The sequence below is a fragment of the Marmota flaviventris genome, chromosome 7, assembly GCF_047511675.1.
Source record: "Marmota flaviventris isolate mMarFla1 chromosome 7, mMarFla1.hap1, whole genome shotgun sequence".
NCBI lineage: Eukaryota > Metazoa > Chordata > Mammalia > Rodentia > Sciuridae > Marmota > Marmota flaviventris.
This window is the reverse complement of record NC_092504.1, coordinates 116,861,037-116,883,621: the sequence shown is the minus strand read 5'-3', so window position 1 is coordinate 116,883,621 and position 22,585 is coordinate 116,861,037. Positions and strand designations below refer to the sequence as shown.

The following is a 22,585-nucleotide window of genomic DNA, read 5'->3' as shown; positions in this document are numbered from 1 at the left end:
TTATCCTTTCTACTTCTGTTAATTTACCTTTGTGTGTGTATGTGTTCAAGTGCGCGCTGGGGATTGAACCCAGAGCTTTCCACATGCTAAGCTTCTGTCTATCACTGAACTACATTTCCAGCCTCAGTTCATCTCTCTGTTCTCCATTTTCTTACCTGCAAAGTGTATGTCTGTGTGTGGGGGTGGGGGTGGTGGTGATGGTGCTGATTTGACAGGTTCGTGATGATTATGTGCCTTGAGCTTAGCACCTGATGTAGATTGCCTAGCATTTTGGTGGTCTCTCAGCTGACCCATAGATGTCATCGATCTAGGACATAAATAGTTTTTCTGCTTTGAAGGGGCTGAACCAGTACAGATAACTCAGTACTTGTGTTCTGTGATTATATAGATAAGTTTTATTGTTGTCTTCTTTTTTTTTTGCAGTGTTGAGGATTGAACCCAGGGTCTTGTACATGCTAGGCAAGTCCTGTACCACTGAGCTAAGTCCTCAGCCCTATGAAAACTGTGATTTTAATTCTTGAGTTTATAGAATTTTTTTCTTCCGATTCTCCTTCAGCACACTGACTGTAAAAGTGGTAATGGTAACAAGTATTTTCATTAGCTTCTTTGTCAAGAGGCAGCTCCGTTGTGGTTGTGTGTCCTCTTATTTCATTTTTGAGGCCAGAATAGTGTGTGATTTCTTATGATCCATACAGGGTGACATGCACTTTGACGTGCTCTGGCCTTCAGGACCTCTGGCCTTCAAGGACCTTGTCTGACCTTGTCTTCTGCTCTAGTCAGTCCTCTGGGATTCTCCCTCCAGCTTGACCCTTGACTGAGTGAACCCCGTACCTTATCTTGCTGAGTGAATGCTTGCTACTGTTATGCTAGTGGCTCAGGGCTAGTTCTTCATGACACCTAACTTGCAATGACGTTGACATAATTTCTCCCCCCTTTTTTTCTGGTGCTGGGGATGGAATACTGGGCCTCACTCCTGCTAGGCAAGGGCTCTACCATTGAGCTCTACCTCTAACCTCAACATTTCAAACCTTCTTTTGAGTTTCTTATAGTGTCTTTTGAGTGTCTGAATTTTTCCCTTTGTCTTGTATGTGTCTTGTTACCCCAACTGGGTTCTCAGTAAGAGGGTCTGGGGCCAGGCATGCTGGTGAACGTCTATAATCCCAGTGGCTGGGGAGGCTGAAGCAGGAGGATCGTGAGTTCAAAGCCGGCCACAGCAACTTAGTGATTCCCTGAGCAACTCAGCGAGACCTTGTCTCTAAATAATATATATATATATATATATATATATATATATATATATATAAAGGGCAGAGGATGTGGCTCAGTGGTTAAGTGCTATTGGGTTCAATCCCTGAAACCAAAAAAAAAAAAAAAAAGGGGGGGGTGTATCTGGAGGCTGCTGAGTTTTGGGACCCTGTTGTGCATACAGTAGGCATTCAGTCGTTAGCTCATGAAGCCTTCCTAGTGGAGGAGAGGCAGCTGTCAGTGCCTTGCCCTGTGCCCCATTTGTGAGTTTAGGACAGTTCTGATGGTGGCAGGTAAAATGACTTTAGTATTGATTTCCTATTATTATCATTATCAGTTATCCGTTATTGTTATATTTTGGAATTGGAGATTGAACCCAGGATTGCTTTAATCACTGAGCAATATCCCCAGTTCTTTTTATTTTTGAGACTGTATCTCACTGAGTTGCTGAGGCTGGCCCTGAACTTGGAAGCCTCCTGTCTCCGCCTCCCAAGTTACAGGTATGTGCCACTGTACCTGGCTCCTATTATTGCTTGATATTTTTGTGTCAGTCCTCTTAGTAAGAAGGGCAGCCTAGAACCTGTTCTTCCAATCCATTGAGACTGGTCCATGAAGACTCACTGCTGATGCTCCCTGTCGCTGGTTAGGGATGTGGAGGCGGAGAAGGTGCTGAGCAGGAGCCACTGAGCAGCAGACTCAGGAGCCTGCTGGGCCTGGGCTGGGCCGGCTCAGTGCTGTTCTTAGGCCTGTTTGTTCATTTAGCAAACACTGACCTTGGCCTGGCCCTGCCCAACCCCTGGGATCCAGTGATGAATGAGAAAAGCTCTGCCTTTAAAAAGACCATGTCCTGTTGGTGTTCTCCCCTTTTCAGTCTGAGGGTGTAGATAACGGAAATTGGTAGAAAGTGAAACAGGAAATGGTACGCTGAACCTTCGGGTCCTTTTTATTATTTCAGGTACTGGGTTATATAATAACATCTTTCTCCAGTCAGTGAATCATTGACTAGTATTTGGAAATCTTTTTGTCATCAAGGTTTATTTTTGGTTTAATCTACTTCCACTGTAAACATTGGAAAAATAATGACGAATGGGCTGACTGCTGTGCACACCACTTAAGCACGGTGTGAGTAGTAGCTCATATCTGCACACTTGACAACTATGAAATCCCACCTGATTTTACAGTTGAGGAAAGTGAGGCACAGAGCAGTTAAATAACCAGTCCAAGGCAATAAGAAAGTAGCAGTGGTGGGATTTGAACCCATGATGCTTCAGCTGCAGAGGCTGAGCCTCAGCTGTGTGTCTCAGTGGAAAGAAAAATTTTTGTGTGTGTGGTGCTGGGGGTGGAAGGCATGCTGTTCTAGGGCTCCAGTGCTGAACTATTTTATTTTAATTAATTAATTTTTTAATGTGGTGCTCAGGATCGAACACAGTGCCTCCCATGTGCTAGGCAAGCGCTCTTCCGCTGAGCTACAGTCCCAGCCCTCGCGTTCTATCTTGATGTTCATGATGTTTTCAGATATAGTTGCATCCACTAGTGTCTGGCGGCTGGACTGTGCTCGGCCTTGCAGGCATTTGTTGAGCTCGAGTTTTGTGCCACGCACTATTGTGGGTGCGAGGGGGTGTTACAGTAAATAAAACACCTGCTTTTGCGGAGCTTGCAGTCTAGGTGGAGTCATAGGGATGGTAGACAAAACCTAGACTAGCCAGGTATGGTGGTGTAATCCCAGCGACTCGGGAGGATAGCAAAAGGATAGCAAACCTGAAGCCAGCCTGGGTAGAAGAACTTAGTGAGACCCTGTCTCAGAATTAAAAAAAACAGCTGTATATGTAGTTTGGTTGTGAAGCGATGGGTTCAGCCCCCAGTCCTGAAAAAAAAACCCAAACCCAAACCCAAAAGACTGGCTGGGGATTTAGCTCAATGGTAGAGAACTTGTCTAGTATGTGTGAGGCCCTAGGTTTGATCCCTGGCACTGGTAGGGGGTTGGTGGGGGGGAGAAGCAAGCTATAAATTATTTGATCTGTTCAAGGGGCATAAATTTTATGGTGGGAGGAAGAGGTGGTGATGGGAGTTGCAGGTTTAACTTAAGAGGTCAAAATATGCTACTTTGAGAAGGAGATACTTAAGGCAGCCTGAGGAAAGCAGTGAGGGAGTTGAAATAGTCAGTGCAAGGGCCCTGAGGCACAGTCAAGAGGGATGTGGGGCAGGGAGGAATAGTATTATAGGATTGGGCCTTACCTTCTGAGAACTTGGTGGTGTTGGTGAGAGATGAGACTGGTAATACCCTGAGACAGCTTTCAAGTTCAGAAATGTAGGAACTGAGAGAATAGGCCAGTGCGTATTTCAGGGGTTTTCCTAAAGCTTAGGGCAGGAGGGAGGCTCTTAGAGATCGGTAATGGCAAATATATGTGACAGGAGTCTACCTCGGAACCTCATATGGTAGACAATGCAGGTCACTGCTTTTACAGTGACCTTTAAAGTTGTACCCCAGAGCTTGTTGAAGTTGGTGGTGGAGTAGGTGATGGTACATCTAGGCCTGTGGTAAGGTCTGCTGACCCTCTGGGAAAGACCTTGAAGAAGGGTGGGGGTATGACTCAGAGGTGGACTGTTTGCCTAGCACGTGTGAGGCCCAGGGTTCATTCTTGGTACTGCAAAAAACAAACAAGAAAACAGCTTGGAGCAGGTCTGACTAGCAGGAGGAGCCATGGTAAGTCCTTGAGCAGGGATTAACAAGGCAGTTGAGTCTGGATCCCTACTGTGTGATTGACGTGGAGGAGGAGAGTGTCTTTGGTGATGCATAGAGTTGTTTGGAGGCAGCATCCATAAAGCATGGCAGAAGGCCCTGTCTCCGGCAGTCCAGGCCTGGGGTGCTGAGGGTGTGGGCTATATTGCTTGTGTAAGGGGTGGAGAAGAAGAAAGAACGGGTCTGAGCCTGTCCCTGAAGGGGAAGGGAGGGGGGCTGTGCAAGGTGACCCTAAGGTTTGGCCCCTGGGGTCAAGTAAAGTGAGGTGCCCTCAGCGGATGGGGGCGGGGTTGGCCATCAAAAGCTTTTTGCTGCTGGTGCGCGAGATAATGGTTTCTGAGGAGCCCTGGTTGGGACAATTGATACATCCCAGAGGTGTCTGGGAGTGGTAGAGGAAGCCATCCGGGGTCTTGGGCAATCCCTGCCCTGGGTTGGTGCTGTGCTGGAAAAACCGCATGAGTTTGAGGCTGTGGAAAGATGGGCATCCATGAGTCCCCCCAGGTGTGTGGAGTAAGAAGACGGGGCAGCAAATAGGGGTTCAGGCTTTGTGGTTAGCGGGCTGAGGGGGTAGGTGCAGAGGAGTCTGGGCCAGGAGCCTGGGTGAAGGGAGGGAGGAGAGGCCAGGGAGGCAGAAGTGCCAGGAGGAGGTTGGAGAGAAGCTGGTGCATCATCCGGAAGGGCCAGGACCCAGGAGGCTGGCAGTGTCTGCAGAAAGAACGCTGCACCCAGAGCTCGCCCGTCCCCAGCACCCAGCACCCAGCACCATGCAGCAGCAATTACTTGGGCCTGACCTTGTGTTTTTTTTTCAGTTCCTTCTTTCCCCCTCCCGTATGTTAATGAGGTCAGATTTCCTCCTGGTGCGTCTGGTCAACGTTTTGGGAGAGCTTTTGAGTGTGGTATTCATGTCACTTATCAAGTTATCAGCTTTTTTTTTTACCTCAGTGTCAGAATGTATCAGGTTTTCACTCATTAAGAAGATTCTGAGCTCAGCAGAATACATTTTCTGTATTTGGGGATTTAATTAGCCTTAAACTTTATCTGGTGTGATTAAACTTACACGTTAATCAAAGGCTGTGAAGTGAGGTCTCCTGTTGAGCTTACTTTTAAGTCACTGTTTTTAAATGAGTAGAAACTGTTTTTCTTACAGTGAATTTCTAAGGGACCACTTGGCAGTTTATGTCCTTTAAAATTCTTGTCATTACAGTGGTGTTCTTTAAATAAATCACCTATGGAATATTTGTGCCGGTGACTCTTGTAGACATTCGTTACAAGATCACCCTGTGAGAGTCTTTTGGTGACTTTGTGTTCCTTTGAAACAGCAGTTAAAGCATTTTCTTTTTCAATAGGGTGAGTCTGAAGAGGATGTGGAGGAACCTTCTCAAGAGCAGAGGTATGATGTGCCAAAATGCATTCTACTGTCGTGTGTAACTAACTAAAACAAATTTGAAAAAAAGACAATTTAATAAATATTCAGAGACAAAAAAAGAACAGAGGTAAGGAAAAAACGGGGGGCCAATAGTTGCATGCTAAATTTCCTTGCCCTCTCTGGATGCTCTGAAGTATCTCTGAAGTATCTGTATGTACCTGTTTGACATAATTATCTGTAATAGTAATCTTTCTGTTTGGCTTTTGTGATTTCTAACAATTAATATGACTTTGTTTTAAAATAAGGTGGTACAGAAGGCTGTTGGAAAACCCCCTTGTTTTTGCCACACACCAGCCTCACTTCTCCCATGGCAGGCTGACGCCCTCCGTCTTCTTGACGAACATCTGTTGGGGTCGTGCACTGCTGGGTGCTGAACATTGACATATTGAACTAGACCTGCTCTGGGTGTAACGGGGAAGTCAGACATCACTGTAAGCAGAATAATTGTGTTTATAAGAACTACTAAGCATTAGGTTCTTGTGGTAGACAGCACACAGTCAGGTGAAGTTCCTCTCAGGAGGTGACATTCCAGCTGACAATTGGAGAAAGTAGGAACAGCCACCTAGCAAGCAGAGGGCCAGTGCTTGGGGCAGCACGAATGGCAGGCACAAAGGCCCTGAGGTTGGAAGTGTGGCAGGAATCCCAAGACCTTTGGGGAAAGTTGGTGTTGGTTTGTAGGGTAGTGAAAGAGGTGTGCAACCTTAGAGGTCTCGCAGAGAGCTTGAGTTTTATTTTTAATTGTGGTGTGAGTTCGTAAAGCAGGGAGCTATCAAATGAAAAAAATGTAAATTACATTTTTAAGAGAATATCTTGGGGCAGTTTTGATTAGTTGTCAGAGTAAGATTCTGGTCTCTTGGAGGTGCATGAAGACTAAGTGGCACTTAGTATGAGGATAATTTCAGAGAATTGGTTTCCAGATGCCCATAGAGTCTTCTGAAATCAATATGTCAGAGGTTGCAAGTTATTTTCTACGTCAATTTTCACAATCTCACGTCTCTAATTTCTAAAATAAAGGCCTTTCTCTCACCCAGTCCTAATCCTGTTTGTTTCCTCTTGGGCAGACAAAGGGACAATTTGAAATTATTCTAGTTAAGACACATTCTTTTAATTCTAGTTAAGACACATTCTTTTAAAACTCCTGGTTGTTTCCAAGTCCTTGCTTTAAACAGAATTGAAGGAGTGAGTATACAATCCAATTTGCAGCTTATGGATCATCAAAAGTTATGTTTAATGATAGGCCACTGTGTGGTTTTTGGAGTTTAGGTAATATGGGCCATTGCTGTAACAACTCGTTCTACTCACATCTGTTTGTGTGAACAAGCTTTTTCAAAACTTAGCATTAAAAAAATAAAAATAAAAAAGGACAGTAAAAACAAGATTGCATTGACGTTAACTAAACCTGTCTCATTCTAGCAGCAAATCATGTTCATATGAGCCCATTAGGGAGAAAAGACAGTTCTGTTGTCTCACTAAAGGATGCAGGTTCTTTGTTCCTTCCTGACCTAGGAATTGAACTCAAGGCCTTCCATATACCCTTGAGCAACACCTCAGCCCCTAGGATGCATTTTCAATCAGATTTTATTTATGTTTAATTACCTATCAGAATTTATTGGTTTGATCAGTTGTATGTTAATAAAAATCATAATGATAATTCAGAAAAAAATTTCAGCACTTAGATCCTGTGTTACAGGACATTTCAATTTATATCCATTGTTCTGTTGCAAAAGTACGAAAGGCTTTGGGTATAGTTTTTTTCTCTCTTTACTGGAAATTGAACTTAGTGCTTCACTTGGGCTAGGCGAGTGCTACACACAGGGTCTTGATAAGTTGCTCAGGCTAGCCTCAAATTTGCAATCCTCCTGCCTCAGCCTCCTGAGTAGTTGGGATTACAGGCCTGTGGCACTGTGCCCAGCTGTGTATAGATATATTAAGTTACATTTCTTTGGGAGAAATTGAATGAAAATGAATTCATGGAGGGAAAGGAGCAACATAAAATATCCAGGTACAAAGAGCCTCTTTGTATATTTTTAGAAATGCATAATGGTGGATATCATTGTAATGCTATTTGGATCTCATTGAATATATTTTAAAAATGATTAAGAGTTTTATTAGAAATATCAGTACAGTATGACGGGTATTTTATAACCATACAATTTTCAACGTGGGACAACTTAAAATCCTTTTCGGATCTGTGGGACAAAACCCAGTGAGGACTGTGGGCTGGTTCAGGCTAGGGTGGTGATGGGGGATGGAGGGAGATGGGAAGTTATTTTTGGGGTGGGGTGAATTCATGGCTGTTGGATCACTGTGGCATATGCAGGAGAGAGAAATAGAGGTTTCTAGACTTTGGTTTGAGCATCTGGGAGGTGATGACTGTGATGGGAAAGGATTTAGTGGGAGGGGAATCCGGAACTCCGCTTGGTTGTCTCCTAGGCATCTCAGACTTGATGTGACACGTCCGAGTGGAGGTGGCAGGTAGGCAGCGGGTGGTGTGCGTCTGGAGCTCGGGAGGCCTGGCCTGCGGACCCAGGTGTGGGCGAGCACAGCCGTGGGTGCCTGGCTGCCTGTGCCTTGGCATTTGTTCTCTTTTGTGGATGTGGTTCTTGCCTCTTTCTGGGGACAGCGGGCACTTGAACCCAGGGCCTCGCTGGTACTGAGCACCCCCTCTACCCCTGAGCCACAGACCAGCCTTCCTTTTTATTAATTAGAACTAGTTTCTTTTTGTCGATTTTCTAGTGAACTTAAAGGTGTATTAATAGGTTTCAGCCTCAATGATCTTTTGACGCAGCCTCAGATGATCAGAAGGTGTGAGTCACTAGGGAGCATTTCATGAATGATTTTGAATGGTGGCTTTCGAGCTCTTCGTGCTGACCGTAAGACATTTGCCCTCATAACTTTGTGCTTACAGGCATATAGAGAGAGATCTGTGAATACATACATGTACATATGTTTACTTAAAAAATGAGTTAAAGTTTCACAAAATAGCGTTCACCTTTATTGTCTGCAGTGTACTCTATTTTCTATTTCATTTCATTAAAATCAATGTTGAAGGGCTGGGGCTGGGGCTCAGTGGCAGAGCGCTTGCCTAACACGTGTGAGGCACTGGGTTTGATCCTCACTCAGCGTCACATAGAAATAAATAAAAAAATAAAAGTATTGTGTCCATCTACAACTGAAAACAAAACAAAATAGCGTTGAGGATTGCAGCCTGGGCAACTTAGTGAGACCCTGTCTCAAAATAGAAAATAAATAAATGAAAGGGCTGGGAGGTAGCTCAGTGGCCCAGCACTCTGGCTTTGGGCCTCATTATCCCCCTTCCCCACGTTGGTTGCCACCTCTTGATTTACTTATTGGTGATAACTTTATTGGGGTGTAATTCACATATCTTACAGTTCACCCTTTTTTAAAAGCTCATTCACCGAGTTGAAAAAATACCACAGTCAAATTTAGAACATTTTTGTCGTCCAAAGAAATGCCTTACACTCTATTCTCCATCCTCTCCCCCTTGATTTGAAAACTCAGTAGACGGTGGTTTATGGTTTGATCAGCCTTGCTTTATGTTTTATCTTCTTGATTTCAGATATTCCTGTATTTTCCTGTTATTTTTATTCTTCGTGACTTTCCTCGGACTCGACTTCTGGCCTCTTTGGCCCTCTGGGCTGTTCTGGGCCAGCATCTGCTCCTGCTGTATAAAGGCAGGATCATGACCTGACTGAGGTGCCGCTGTTAGAAAACTTTCCTTGTGTCCATTTTCTGAAAACGCAGACTCTAGAGCTCTAAGAATTACCTGAGTGTGATGTTTTATTATTGGTTAGTCACCAAAGTATTTACTGTTTATTTACATTCTATTGCAGAGTTGGGATTTTTTTGGCAGGGATTGAACCTGGGGCACTTTACTGCTGAGCCACATTTCCAGCCTGTTTTTTTTTTTTGAGATAGGGTCTCACTAAGTTGCTTAGGGCCTCACTAAATGCACCACACCTGGCACTGTTAATTAATTTTTAAAATTTTCCCAAACCTACCTAGTGCCTTGCTACTTTTAAAGTAACCTTCTGCTTTAGGATAGATGCAAATTTATAGGAAAGTTACAAAGATCGTATCACATATCTTGTATGCTCTCAGTGTGCCTTTATTGTTAATGTCTTTTTTTTGGGGGAGGGACCAAGGGTTGAACTCGGGGGCACTTGACCACTGAGCCCCATCCCCAGCCTGCAGGCCTGCTCCACTGCACCCGACTTCCTATTGTTAATGTCTTACATGACTTTGGTACGTCGGTCACCACTGAGAAACTACCCTTGGTACATTATTGCACCGAACCCCACACTCTTCAGTTTTACTCGTGTTTGCCTGATGTCATTTTTGGAGGCAAGTCATCAAGTGGAGTTGAGCTTCACCTACTCAGATTATTGTAAATTCTGAATGGGAGATTCTTCTCTTCCCTTATTTAGGCAATCATTCATTTATATCAGTGTAGATATGTATACTTTGGTTTACAACTGTTTTTTAGCAAAACCCCAAAGTTCCTTGTCGCTGATAGGGTCTTGCACTTTCAGACCTGGGGTTCTTGGGTTCTGTCCCAGAGTCCCTTCTAGGGGACCTCATTACTTTTGGTCATTATGTCTCCTTAGGCTCTTGGTTGTTCATTTATCAGCCTTTCCTTGTTTTAGATGACCTTGAAAGTTTTGAGGAGTAGGGGTCAGATGTTTTGTTAAATGTCCTTCAGTGTGGGTTTGTGAGGTATCTTTCTCATGGTTACATTGGGGCATGGGTTTGGGGGAGGCAGACCACATAAATAGGTTGCCCTTGTCATCCTGTCATGTCAGAGGTGTGTACTATCAGCATGAATTATCACTTTGGTGTTAACCTTCGTCACCTGACCAAGGTCCTTTTTGGAGTCAAATTATTAAGTGGAAACTAAGCCACATATGAACACAGTTTTTGAAATTCTTCGGTATGGGAGGGAATTTGTCTAATCCCTCTTATTTACATAGTCAATAATTTGTTAATATAGACTTGTGAATATTACACTTTGGGTTCCATCTAAGGTTTGCCCTGTCGTTTATCATTGATCTTATTTATTTATGAAGTTATTAGTATCTCCTTGTACCTTTTAAAAACTTTTTGATTTTTTTTTTTTTTTGTTTAAAGAACTACCCCTCAGTGTCAACTTTTATTGATAGTCAGCTGGACTTTGAAGTCAGTGAAGCCACCATTTATCAAAAAGATAAAATGAAGACATCATTTCTGAAGAGCTCCTGTACAGAAGCCACTGCTAACTAGGAACTGGAACATTAAATCTGATAATAATAGCAAATAATAAATGTGAAAAGCAGTTTCAGTTATTCCCCGTTACCCCAGAGTATGGGTGGTTCTGCTGTATCACTGCCCCTGGGGTCTGCCCCGAGTGGGACCAGACCCAGACCACTGCCAAGCTGGGCGGAGGCTCTGGAGCAGCCAGTGTGCCTGTTGCCCCAGACAGCTCGGGGAGGCTTTCAGGGTCCTTGGCCTCCTGAAGACTTTGTGTTATCCTGACTTCATCTTCTGTGGGTATAGGTAATTGTATTTGGTTGAAAGCCAGGAAAGCACTATTAAAAAACTTCCCTCCTTCCTCCCCATCCCCCTTTTCTCCTGGGTGTTCTCAAATATCCGCCTTCAGCTCTTACGAGAATTGATGCCCTGTGGGGGGGAAGCTCGTCTGCTCTCTGAGAGGCCTTTTTTGAGGGGGTAATATTTGTTAGAATATGAGAAGTTTGAAGTATTGACAAAATATGAATAGAGTATTATTTCAGCTTTGAAATGTTCTGAAAAAAATCACAAATGCCGACCGCCTAGGCTCAGTGTCAGTGACGTCTTCTCCCTGCCGTTGTCCCCGTGGTGCTGGGGGGTGACCCAGGGCCTCCCGCATGCTGGGCTCCTGCTCCACTGCACCTCGCAGCTTTTGCCTGGTTTTAAAACACACTTTTATCAGGAACAGCAGCAAAATGCGTTCTCCTGAAACAGTGGGAGGTCGGTTAAAGACAAATCCCGAGCCAGAACTTGAAGGGACTCCAGTGGACCTTTCCATGACATGCTGAAAGATAAACTTGGAGACAGCAAGGACTGAGGGAAGCTTCCTTTTGGCAAGAAAGTAGCTCAGAGCCCCCACAGGGAATGGAACTGTTTTCCGCTGTTCTTTGTTCTCCTTTGAAAATTTAAGTTCCTCACCTGTTGATGGGGTCTGACACTTGTTAACTGTCCCCAAGGTTTTTCATGGTGGACCGTCTTCTCTCCCCACTCGTCATCTCCCTGAATGATCTCAGGGTGTGTTTGGCTGGCCTTCTTACTTTCTCTCTTTACCCTTCCGTTTGCTCCCTCCCTCCCTCCCTTCTTCTGCCCAGGGTTTTCAGTTGCCGACTGAGATGTCCCTGCGGCTTTCAGGGACAATGAATGTGCCCTGACTCGAGTTCCTGGGTCCCTGGTCCCCAAGCACAGCCCCTCCTGGTGCACGACGGCTCCGGCCCCCTTGACTTCTTTCACACTCTTCCCATCCTAGGTGTCACTAGACGTGACTGGACTTCAGATACCCTCTCGCTTCCTCTGTGTAGCCACCCCAGCCAGTTTTCGGTGTTCTTACCCTAGTGAGGTGTCTAAAACACATCTTTCCCTGTCCTTTTAAAAACAGTCTTTTGTGAACCACGTTACTTTTGGGATAAAGTACAGACTCTTCAGCATGTAGACGTCCTTTTGTGATTGAGGTCCTGCACCTCGCTTCTGCCCCCTCCCCCATTGTCACTTCCTTTCAGCCCCACAGACTTGGTTCACCTCTCTCTCTGCCAAAACACTCTTCCCCATCCTGCCTACTTCCCTTCATCCTGCTGGTACTTCCTTGGCACCGGACCCTGAACTCCTCTGGAAATTGCCTTTCTCAGGATACCAAAGGTCCCATCTGAGTCTCCTTCAAAGGTCCCAGCAAAGACCTGCTGAAACGCAGGGATGAAGCTCGTGGTATTAAAAGTCAGTTTCACGTTGATTACTTGCTGTTCTTCGTGTTCTCCACATCCAAGGCTGCAGGCTGAATTTGCCATTGAAACTGCGGCGTCAATGTTAGAATTAGAGGTTGTGGTTTTTCAATTGAGTAGGTAGTTGGCCTGTTTTTAGGGAGAATGGGTCTTGGGTAGCCGGTGGAACCTTTGGCAGGTTCGCGTGGGCCCTGAGGGGTTTTGCAGAATGAGTGCATTCGCTCCTGCCGCACAGTGTGCTAACAATGTAATGTGAATTTTGACTAGAATCAATTTTATAATTTAGGTTTTCTCCTTAATACAGTGTAGGCTTTTAAGCAAGGTTTATGGTATATATTAAAATAGTTCTCCAGGCACAAAAGCCTTTTTAAAAACTTTTTAAAAATGGAGGTTGCGTAATTTTTCGCAAAGCTTTAAACACCTACTTATGTTATTATTTAGCTTTCAATTGAAATAAATTAGAAAAGTAGTACCGTAGACTCAGAATCTTTTCATTGAAATTTGTAGCTGCTCTAGACGTATCTTTTTGTAGACCTTGCTGTGGTTAGGTTTGTGTCCATCTGTATTTTTGTATTGAAAAGGATGTATAAAGCAGTAACTCCCATATCAAAGAAGTTTTAATCCTTTAAGAATTTTGAAGCATTAGTCTAGAATGAAAACGTACAAAACACTTTACTAGTGTCAGCACTACTGAATTAAAAACGTGGAAGCGCAGTCTGGAGAGGTTGACTTTTGTAGGTAAATGTGCTGAATCCAGAACTGCGGCATCCCCTACTTTAGACTGGGATTGCCCTTAGGAGAGGAGAGATAGCGCAAGACTGAAAGGCCTAATCTCATCCCCGTGCCACTGATTATTTGCGGCTGCACATCGCAGGACTTTAACTGCAGACAACCTCAGGAACCCATTGAGTCAGATGTGCATTCTGAAGAAAGAGCTGGGCGGGTTCAGCAGCCCAGGAAGACATGCCCCTGGAAGTCCCAGCCCTCGGATGAAAGGCTGAGAGAGGCGTTTTCAGACAAGAAGAGCATTGTAAGCAAGAGAGAGATTTGGGTGTGTTGCCCGCCCCCTCCACCTGACTTAAATTTCATCAGGAAAGCCCATGGCTAGATGGGAGACTGACATTTGGTCCTTTTAGGCTGCTTTTATGCAGTGGCACTGTGCTTTGGCTCGCTCTCTATTAGCCTTGTCACAGGGTCCCTGTGTGTCATGACATAGCAGCAGCGAGGTCGATTAGTTCTGAGGAGGTGTTCTAGGTGTAGTATGACACCAGGCTTCTCACTGTGGGAGGTGGCAGCACAGCTTGGGATTTCGACATTCAGAGGACAAATAAGATTTCCCAAGGCAGTATCCTCTGTCGAGGAACACCAGTATTAGGATAATGGGGTCTCCTGGGAGCTTGTTACTTATTTTAAATGAATTGTTATCGAATTATTAGTTTGTTGTTAAGAGTCTTCCACATGTGAAATATGACTCTAGTGTATTGTGATCTTGCCCCCAATGTAAGAAAAGAATGTTGTCACTTTGCAAATAATCGCTATGGTAGTCTAGACAGAATCTCACAGATGTTGTGGTGTTTCATGATTGCGTTTTTAGAGACCATTGTATTAGGATGGCCATTGCAGCCTGTTTAATGACATAAGAAAGTTCTGTCTGCTTATTGTAGTTCTTCTCAGTGCTATTCCAAAATAGCGGCCTGTAGTTATTAAAGTATAATAAACAATAAGTGTGACAATTCTTCAAAAAAAAATTTCAAAATTTACCGAAGAGTTTTAACAAATTACTCACAGATTGTTTCCTCTTATTATTTCCAGGTGGCCGTAGTTGATTCTTGGCATTGTTTTCCTTTAGCCTGGTTTTAGAAACATAGGTTTAGGGCCACACGTTGCTCCTCCCTCCAGTCCTGTTTATTTTTGTCCAGTTTGTGCAAGTATTTCATTCAGAAAACCTGGCTCAGTGCATGGGCTCTCTCTCATCCAGCAAGGAGGTCCACGGAACCACTCAGAATGACACGACTGATGAGCTGAACTTCTCCCGTGGGAAGGGTGATTTGCTTTCTGTGAAATGTCCAGAGATACCCACTCCTCTCTATCGGAGAGTGTGGTTATGGGTGTGTACATACATACATATATATTTTCTTCTTCTTCTTCTTTTTTTTTTTTTTGGTACTGTAGATTGAGGGGTGCTCATCCCCAGCCCTTTTTTATATCTTATTTTGAGACAGGGTCTTGCTAAGTTGCCCAGGCTGGTCTGGAACTTGTGATCTTCCTGCCTCAGCCTCCGGAGTCACTGGAATTACAGGTGTGCGCCTCTGTGCCCTGCCTCACTGCTGGATTTGGCGGTGGTTTCCAGAAGATAGCTTCGGTGAAAGCAGAGTCAATTGGTGTGGCCTTCCAAGTGAACTATTGTGAAAATGTACAGAGTGAGAAATCCATTGATGCCTTCTTGACTTTCAGGGTTATATTATAGGGTTATACTAAAACATTGACCTTCAAGGTTATACTACTTTGTGGATGTTGGTTCCTTTTGCTGCACCTAAGTTATTTACAACAGGTGAAGTTCAGTTTGAATTACAATCCAGTCTTCAGTTGATAGTTATGACATATCTATGTTAGCATGAATTTTTGGTGAAGTAATTCTTCTGGGATCATGATTAATCTTTATCTCTTCAAATCAAGTCATGTTTAAATCCACTTAATCCATTAAAATTGGATTTGAGTAATTGCCCTGGTATTTATACTTTATGGTTTACAAAGTACTTTCACATGCATTATCCTTAAATAACCGGGTGGGTGTGTGGTAATATTTCCATTTTTGTAGGTGAGGAGATAAGTTCACAAAGATTAAAAAGTTTAAGTTTACAGAGCTATAAAAGGACAAACAGGTTCATGATCCTAGGAGTCTTCCAGGTATACTTGTCTACCTTGATGTTGTGAGTACAGTGTTAGATACATTGACAGTCTGCTTTTTGGGAGGAGACCAAGTCTAAGATTGATAGGTAGCAGCAACTATTCTTTATTAGGCCCCAGAATTACATGGTTCCTAATAAACCCCTGAAAAAAAGGGGTGTGGCTCTTAAAGAGAGATCTTCAATAATGTTACTCTGTGCTGGGTCGTGTGTTTAGTTTCATACTAAGTATTGATCATCCGTGGACATTCTGCTGTGGAGTTTGTGGAACATTACCTGGAAGTTTTTACTTTCATCTGTAATGTGTGCTGAGAGGTTGCCTTTCGTCCTTGGTGAGCTTTCCTGTTAGCTCACTTTGCTTTGTGATTATTTTCAGCAGCAAGTAACAGAAAACCCTGACTCAACTGGCTTGGACAATAAAGAAGGCATTATGTCACTTACCAAGAAGCCAGGGGGCAGGGTGGTTCTGGGCTGGTTTGCTCTGCAGGTTAGCGTCAGCTCCAGCTGGTGGCTTTCTACCTGTTTGTTTTGCTGTGCTCAGTGGGCCATTCAGCTCTCCTCTGGAGAGCTGCAGGCCTCATCCAGGAGGGCAGGTTAAAAGAGCCTCCTCCTCAGCAACACCCCTCAGCAGACTCCCCCTTCAACATCTTCCAGGTCAAAAATGGGTCTGTGCTCACTGACCCCTCACCATCCTTGGAGTGGGGCGACTGTTGTGATGAGCTTTGCAGCAGGGATTAGTCACTGACCGTGGTCAACGACCACAAACAGGGCTTTGCCTAAATGGGAGAAGGGGGACCGGTCGGTGGCAAGCCGGCAGCAGTGTGTGCTAGTGGCATGAGTCACTGGAGGCAAGTGTGAGTGAGCGGTTTAGGGCATGCCTCTGGAGTGTGGTCCTGCGTCCTGCGGACTCAGCATCACCTGGGAACTTGTTGGACAGGCAAGTTCTCAGACCCCACCCAGACTACTGAGTCAGAAGCTCGAAGGGAGGGGCCCAGCCATCAGCACTGAGGGGTTAAGGAGCCCTGGGGGGGTTATGAGCAAGCTCCGACTTAGAGCAGTTGGTCGAGTAAGGCATCCAGGGAATCACATTTCAAAATATACTTTTGTTGAAGATTAAATAGTGAGAGGCAAGAAATGGTTTTGTAGGTCAAACTGTGAGGTGGAAATTGGGAGATGGAGGTTGTTTTCCAGTTTTACTCACTACCACTGACCCAGGATTTTAGAAGATCTAGAACTCATATGGTATCTAGAATTAAACGGTATGAGGTTGCAGCTAAATGATCCAGTGTTTCTTTTTCTTTCCTTTTTTTTTTTTTTATAAAGATGGACACACTACCTTTATTTTATTTGTTGATTTTTTATGTGGTGCTGAGGATCCAACCCAGTGCCTCCCATGTGCTAGGCAAGCACCCTACCACTGAGCCTCAACCCCAGGCCCCTGACCCAGTGTTTCTGAAGGAGTTCTGTCATAGTTATCGGGGGAGCAGGTTCCAGGGTGAGCTTGATGCTCACCCTCGGGTCCAGCATGCCTTGGCATGCCTGGTGAACAGGTGGGTTAGGCCATGGCAGGGCAGCCTCCAGGGGAGAACTGAGGAACTTTCTCAGAATTCATTCATTATAAGGGAAGTGAGTCTGGCAGAAACCTTGGCTGGATAACAGAAAGGCTCAGTTATTGAATGGGAGTGGCCGAAGGACAGGGTGCTCTGTGTACTCAGGTCTGTCCCCTGCCCCAGCCCCCTGTGGGCACCAGACTGAGTTGTGGTGTGTGAGAGTGAGAGTGGGGGTTGTTGGGGTGTGAGGAGAAAGGGTATTAATGACTTAAGTGAAAACTAAAGAAATGTTCTAAAAAAATCTGTGAGAAATGGGGTGAGTGAAGTGGTGCAGGAGCCACCCACACTGAAGGGGACTTCCACATCCCCACCTCTTCCCACAGTGAGGCCGTCAGGGGTGGGGGCGGGGAGTGGGGAAGTGGTGCCCGGGGGCAGGGTGAGGCCCGCAGGAGGCAGATGGGAGCTGCAGAGAAGTAATAAAATTGGGACAAGGCCTAATGTGTCACTCAGAGGGGAAAGGGGACTCCCCAAACAAACCACAGGCTGGGGATTCCCTTTGGCTCTGTTGTGGTGGAGTGGGAACTTTTGCCAACTGAGGGGGCTGGACGGCGTAGCAAGGGGAAGAAAACCCGAGTTCAAGTGTGCCGTGCAGTTTCCTAGGGCTGCTGTAACACAGTGCCACAAACCGGGCGCTCAGAGCAGCAGACACTGACTCTCTCTCCGTCTGGAGGCCAGAGCCCTAGATCAAGGTGTCCACAGGGCCGCGCTCCTCTGAAACCAGTGGAGAATTCTTCCTTGCTTCGTCCAAGCTTCTGCAAGCCTGTTCAGCCTTCAGGGTTTCTTGGCTTGCAGGTGTCTGTCTAGGGTCTCTGCTTTTGTGACCACATGTCACATGGCGTTCTTCTCCCTGTGTCTGTTTTCACATGGCCACCTTCTAATAAGGACACCGGGCGTATTGGGTCAGGGCCCCTCCTCCCTTAGTATGACCTCATCTTAAGCCATGGCATCTGTGACCACCTTTTCCAGTAGGGTACGAGGGGTGAGGACTTAAGCGTGTCATTTTGTATATATGACTGTGGGGGATCTCACACTTCAGGCTGTAACCAGAGAGACTCGTTTGTGAGTCCTCCTGGGTGTCCCCTCACCTTTTCCCCTTCCCTTTTCCTAACTCCGGAGCTTCTAGGAAATAACTTCTTGGTACTGGGCAGGCGCTCTGGAATGACCTGCTGGGGAGCTTCATTTCTTAGAGCCCTGCCAGCCGGTCAGCTGGGCTTTGTGCGGCCGGCTCAGCTGCACAGCCAGTCCACACGTTTTCTTTCCAGCTCATTGAACCTGGTCTTTTGGTTGAATGGATTTTGTTTCTATTTTTTTTTTTTTTTTCCTTTGGGTATCTGTAGGAGCATACTCGGGAAAATTCTTTGTTTGCACAGACTTGTGAGTGCTAAGGACAAATATTTTTTCTTTTGTGATTTTTTTTTTTTTTTTCCTGGTGAGAAATAAGTGGGAAGCTTAATGAACAAATTGGGCCAAGCTCTGAAATCAAACCACACTCCTTTGATCAGAGCACAGAAATGGATGTCAGGCTGTGTGTGCTTTGGTGTCTGTAAGTGTCTTAAACTTGTTGGATTACTAATTTAACTTAGCCAGTGAGTACTTGCGGGTGGCTTCTCAGGCCTGGGCAGATCCATGTGGACCATTCCCTGGTGGAGAATCCTGTTGTTTCTTGGAAATGCTTGAATCAAGGAGATGAGTCTCTGCTTCCATGCATTTTAACTACAATTATCCAAGTGTGTAATCGTGCTGTCCGTGGGGGATAGCTGCTGTTGTGAATTTAAATACTTATTCTGTAAGTCTACTTTCAGGTGGATAAATGTCACTTCCAAATTGCCTGTTAGTTGGACTTTCATGTCACTTAATTAGCAGATTCGTGTTTGGGGAAAATCTGATCTGTGATCCTGAAATTGGTTACGGTTGGTGTAATTCGTGGGTAATTAGCTGCCTTCACAGTGACTACTCTAGTCATTAGAGGGCTGGGGTAATTTGAGGTTGAAATGTGAGAGTGAGATGGAGAAAGCACTTGCTCTCTATTTCTTAATCTTTTAATCTATTTAACCTGGGTTGGAAAATTAGGCTTCATTTTAATTTGAAAGTATGTTTAGGTAGGTGGGAAGGGGTTTCATTAATTCACCGAGTTTGGGCCATAGTTAAAGAAGGAGGACTATCCTAATTGCTTACTTGGGCAATCTTAAAGGTATCCTGAGTACGCTAAGGGCCCATTAAAGTTGTGTTGCTCTTTATCAAAAGCCAAAATTCTAGACTTAAAAATGAGCCTAAATCTCAAGCAAAAGCACAGCAAAAACAAAACTTAATTCAGAGATGTGTTCTGTATATTGTCCTTGCCAAGTTAAGAAATACATTTGTGGCATGTAGAATTGGGTTTGTGGATGCACAAGTATCAGATAGCCTGGCTTCTTGCTGAGTTTAAGGGTCTCTGTGTCACTTAAAAACACATTGTTTACATTTTCTTTTTATTTCCACTTTTGAACTGGAGATAAAAGGGGAAACTGCAGAGAAAAAATGAGATGTTCTAGGAGACCTAAACATCTGTAATATTGACTAAAAGAAGAGAAAGGGGAGAAGGTGGGAAGCTCGTGGAATAGGAAACTAGCAAGTGAGAAATGAGGAAGAAAACCATGTCTAGAGGGTTTGGATCTCCGGGATTTTTCTTGCCCATACATGTCCTTTAGGGATTTTGATCAGGTCGGTGGTAATCACACTTGTTATTCATATGAAATTTAAGTCACTGGTCTTTTGTATTAATGTTTTCACAGTGATTCATATCAGTTTTTTTGTCTCTGCAGTCATTCATGCGGTCAGTAAAAATAATTTTTATTTACGTTAAGACTATGTATCCATACTTTGTCATAGTCATTTTATTTTAATTTGTACTAGTTTGTGCATTTATTATCTAACATTATTGTGTAGTAAAAACCCTCTCTATATAATTAGTCTCTGGATCTCTAGATTTCTTTTTTAGAGGTATTTTTGTAAAATACAGGTTTTCAAAAATTTTTTTAAATTTATTCATTTTTTTAATTTGTAGTTGGACACAATAACTTTATTTTACTGATTTATTTTTATGTGGTGCTGAGGATCGAACCCAGGGCCTCGCCTGTGCTGGGCAAGCACTCTACCGCTGAGCCATAGCCCCAGCCCCTATAAAATACAGTTTTATTTATTTATTGGTACCAGGGGTTGAATCCAGGGGCACTTGACCACTGAGCCATATCTCCACACAGAGTCTTGCTGAGTACTTAGGGCCTTGCTAAGCTGCTGAACTGGCTTTGGACTTGTGGTCCTCCTGCCTCAGCCTCCTGAGAAGCTGGGATTATAGGTGTGTGCCACTATGCCCAGCTCATTTATTTTTTCTTATTTATTTATTTTTTGGTGCTGAGGATTATACCCAGGGCCTTTTGTAGGCTAAACATGTGTTATACCACTGAGCTACACTCCCTTAGTGTTTTTGCAGTACTGGGCGCCCAGTGGTGCTCTACTACTGAACTCTGTCCCCAGCCCTTTTGATTTTTTACTTTGAGACAGGGCCCTACTATGTTGCCAAGGCTGACCTCAAACTGGTGATCTTCCCTCCTGAGTAGCTGGGATTACAGATGTGCACCCATGTCTGCCTTTATTGTTTTTTTAAAGCTTTCTTTTGGTTCCCCAAATAGACTGATGGTATCACAAAAGTTATTTAGGCTTGTTTCAGTCAACTTTTTTGAGGCTGTGACCAAAATACCCTGCAAGAACAACTGAGAGGAGGAAAAGTATTTGGGGCTCATGGTTTCAGAGGTCTTAGCCCATAGATAGTCTACTCTGTTGCTCTGGGCCCAAGAGGAGGCTACATATCATGGGGGGAGGGCCCAGTGGAGGAAGGCGGCTCAGTTTCTGGTGGGGTTGGGGGGCGGTCAGGAAGCAGAGAGCCAGCGAGGGGTAGAGCAAGTGGCCTCAGGGAAGATGCACCCTTCCAGGACAACCCACCTCCTCCAGCCACGCCCCACCTGCCTACAGTTACCATCAAACCCGGATGGGCCGATTAGGTCACAGCTCTCACGATGTAATCATTTCACCTCTGAATATTCCTCCATTAACAGGAGCTTTTGGGGGACCCCACTCACATCCATATCAGGCTATTTTATAGTAGGTTAGTTTTCTCTCAGCTTTTGCAGTATTTTAATTTCAGTATCGTGTCTACCACTTATTGACACCTGCTGTGTTCCAGACACTGTGTGAAACAGTACGTAGGAATGGGTGGGGTGTGTTTCTCGTAGAAAGTTTAGAGGAGCGTCAGTTTTGAGTATGTGTGGCAGCCCTGAGCACGTGTTCTCTCTCCTACGGTACGGAAGTCTGGTTAGGAGGCTTCAGCCTGCTTCTTGTTACCGTAAACATTTAGCTTTTAGGAGAGTGTGAGGAGGCCGAAGATCTAGAAAACTGTCTGTTGTGGCTTTTGGTGGGAGACCAGAAGGAGTAGGCTGCCTTGAGAATCTTTCTTCATGCCACTGCCCACAGGGTTGCCAGGCCCAGCTGCTCCTTCCTGTGTCTTCCCAGAGGAATCCACATTTGTATAAAAGCACCATATTGGGTAAAAATGGTCAGAATCTGCCCCCTCTTTCCAGAGTCTTGAAATTTTTTTTTATTACAATAAGCACATAATCCTGTTGTAACTTTACCAAAATTTATTATGAAGTATAATGAAAAAGTTAAAAATTCAAAAGTAAGTATGCTTTGAGCACACCGATTTTTCTATGTCACCGCTGACACATCACACTTCTTAGTTTGAAGCCCATCCGGGTCTTGTGTCCTCCGTGCATTTTCAAGACCTCATGAAGCAGATCTCATCTGGAAAACAGTGGGGATAAAGAAACCTGGATTCTGGGTTAGAGGACTGATGTTCATCAAGGACCTCACAATTCTGGTCATTTTTATAAGTGTCAGCTTATTTAATTCATGGAAATTCCCAAGAGAAAATAGACTCATCTCCATTTTACAGTCCTGTTTGAGAGTCAGGTATAAGTAATTGCTCTCTGTTCTCCTCTCTCTCAAGGTTTCAGTTCTTGTCACAGATGAGAAGCCTTAGAGCTGGGACTTGAGCCTGCGCATTTGGCCACCAAACTTCGTTTCTGGCATTTGCAGGCATAATGTCAGGGATGTGGTTTGAACATGGCCACTTGCTTCCATTTCTTTCTCCCCTGTGCTGAGGACAGGAAAAGCAGGCTGGGATACTTCCCTTCATTACACACACCACAGTGTTGCCAGTTCATAAAAACTAGGGAAATACAAGGTGGGGTTACAGAAACTTTGACCTGAATATTATTTAAAACAAGAATTAAAACCAAAAACTAGTACTAGGGTGCTGATTAAAATGTCCATGATATTGATGGCAACTTCTGTAACATTAGTTAGACTCTGGGTAAGGCACTGTAACTATTCAGATGGTTTTCTCTTTAATTCTCCTTCAGTAAAACGTGGAGTGGTCTTTTCGACAGCATATAACACTAAAATTGGAACAATTCTGAGTAGATAAGGATGGTGCCGGGGCAAGGGTGGCATGCACATTCATGAAGCATCCCAGATTTAAAAATAGAGGGAGTTTGTTGAAGAAATTGAATGTATGTATCCCTTGTCTAACCATTCCATTTTTTAAATTAATGAAGTTTTAATTA

General features: G+C 44.4%; 1 protein-coding gene and 1 non-coding gene across 6 annotated transcripts in view; both read left to right on the top strand.

Moving 5' to 3' along the window:
• Tmem131l (transmembrane 131 like) overlaps positions 1–22,585 on the top strand; it is a 172,403-nt gene that overhangs the window by 3,358 nt on the left and 146,460 nt on the right. For all 5 annotated transcript variants that reach the window (XM_071614595.1, XM_071614593.1, XM_071614594.1 and 2 more), the window contains one exon: positions 5,332–5,375. In XM_071614595.1, the coding sequence (XP_071470696.1) occupies positions 5,332–5,375 (44 nt within the window). The remainder of the gene's footprint in view (positions 1–5,331; positions 5,376–22,585) is intronic.
• On the top strand, positions 22,393–22,500 carry LOC114085625 (U6 spliceosomal RNA). Its single transcript, XR_003581513.1, has one exon. It is a non-coding gene; the product is annotated as a U6 spliceosomal RNA (small nuclear RNA).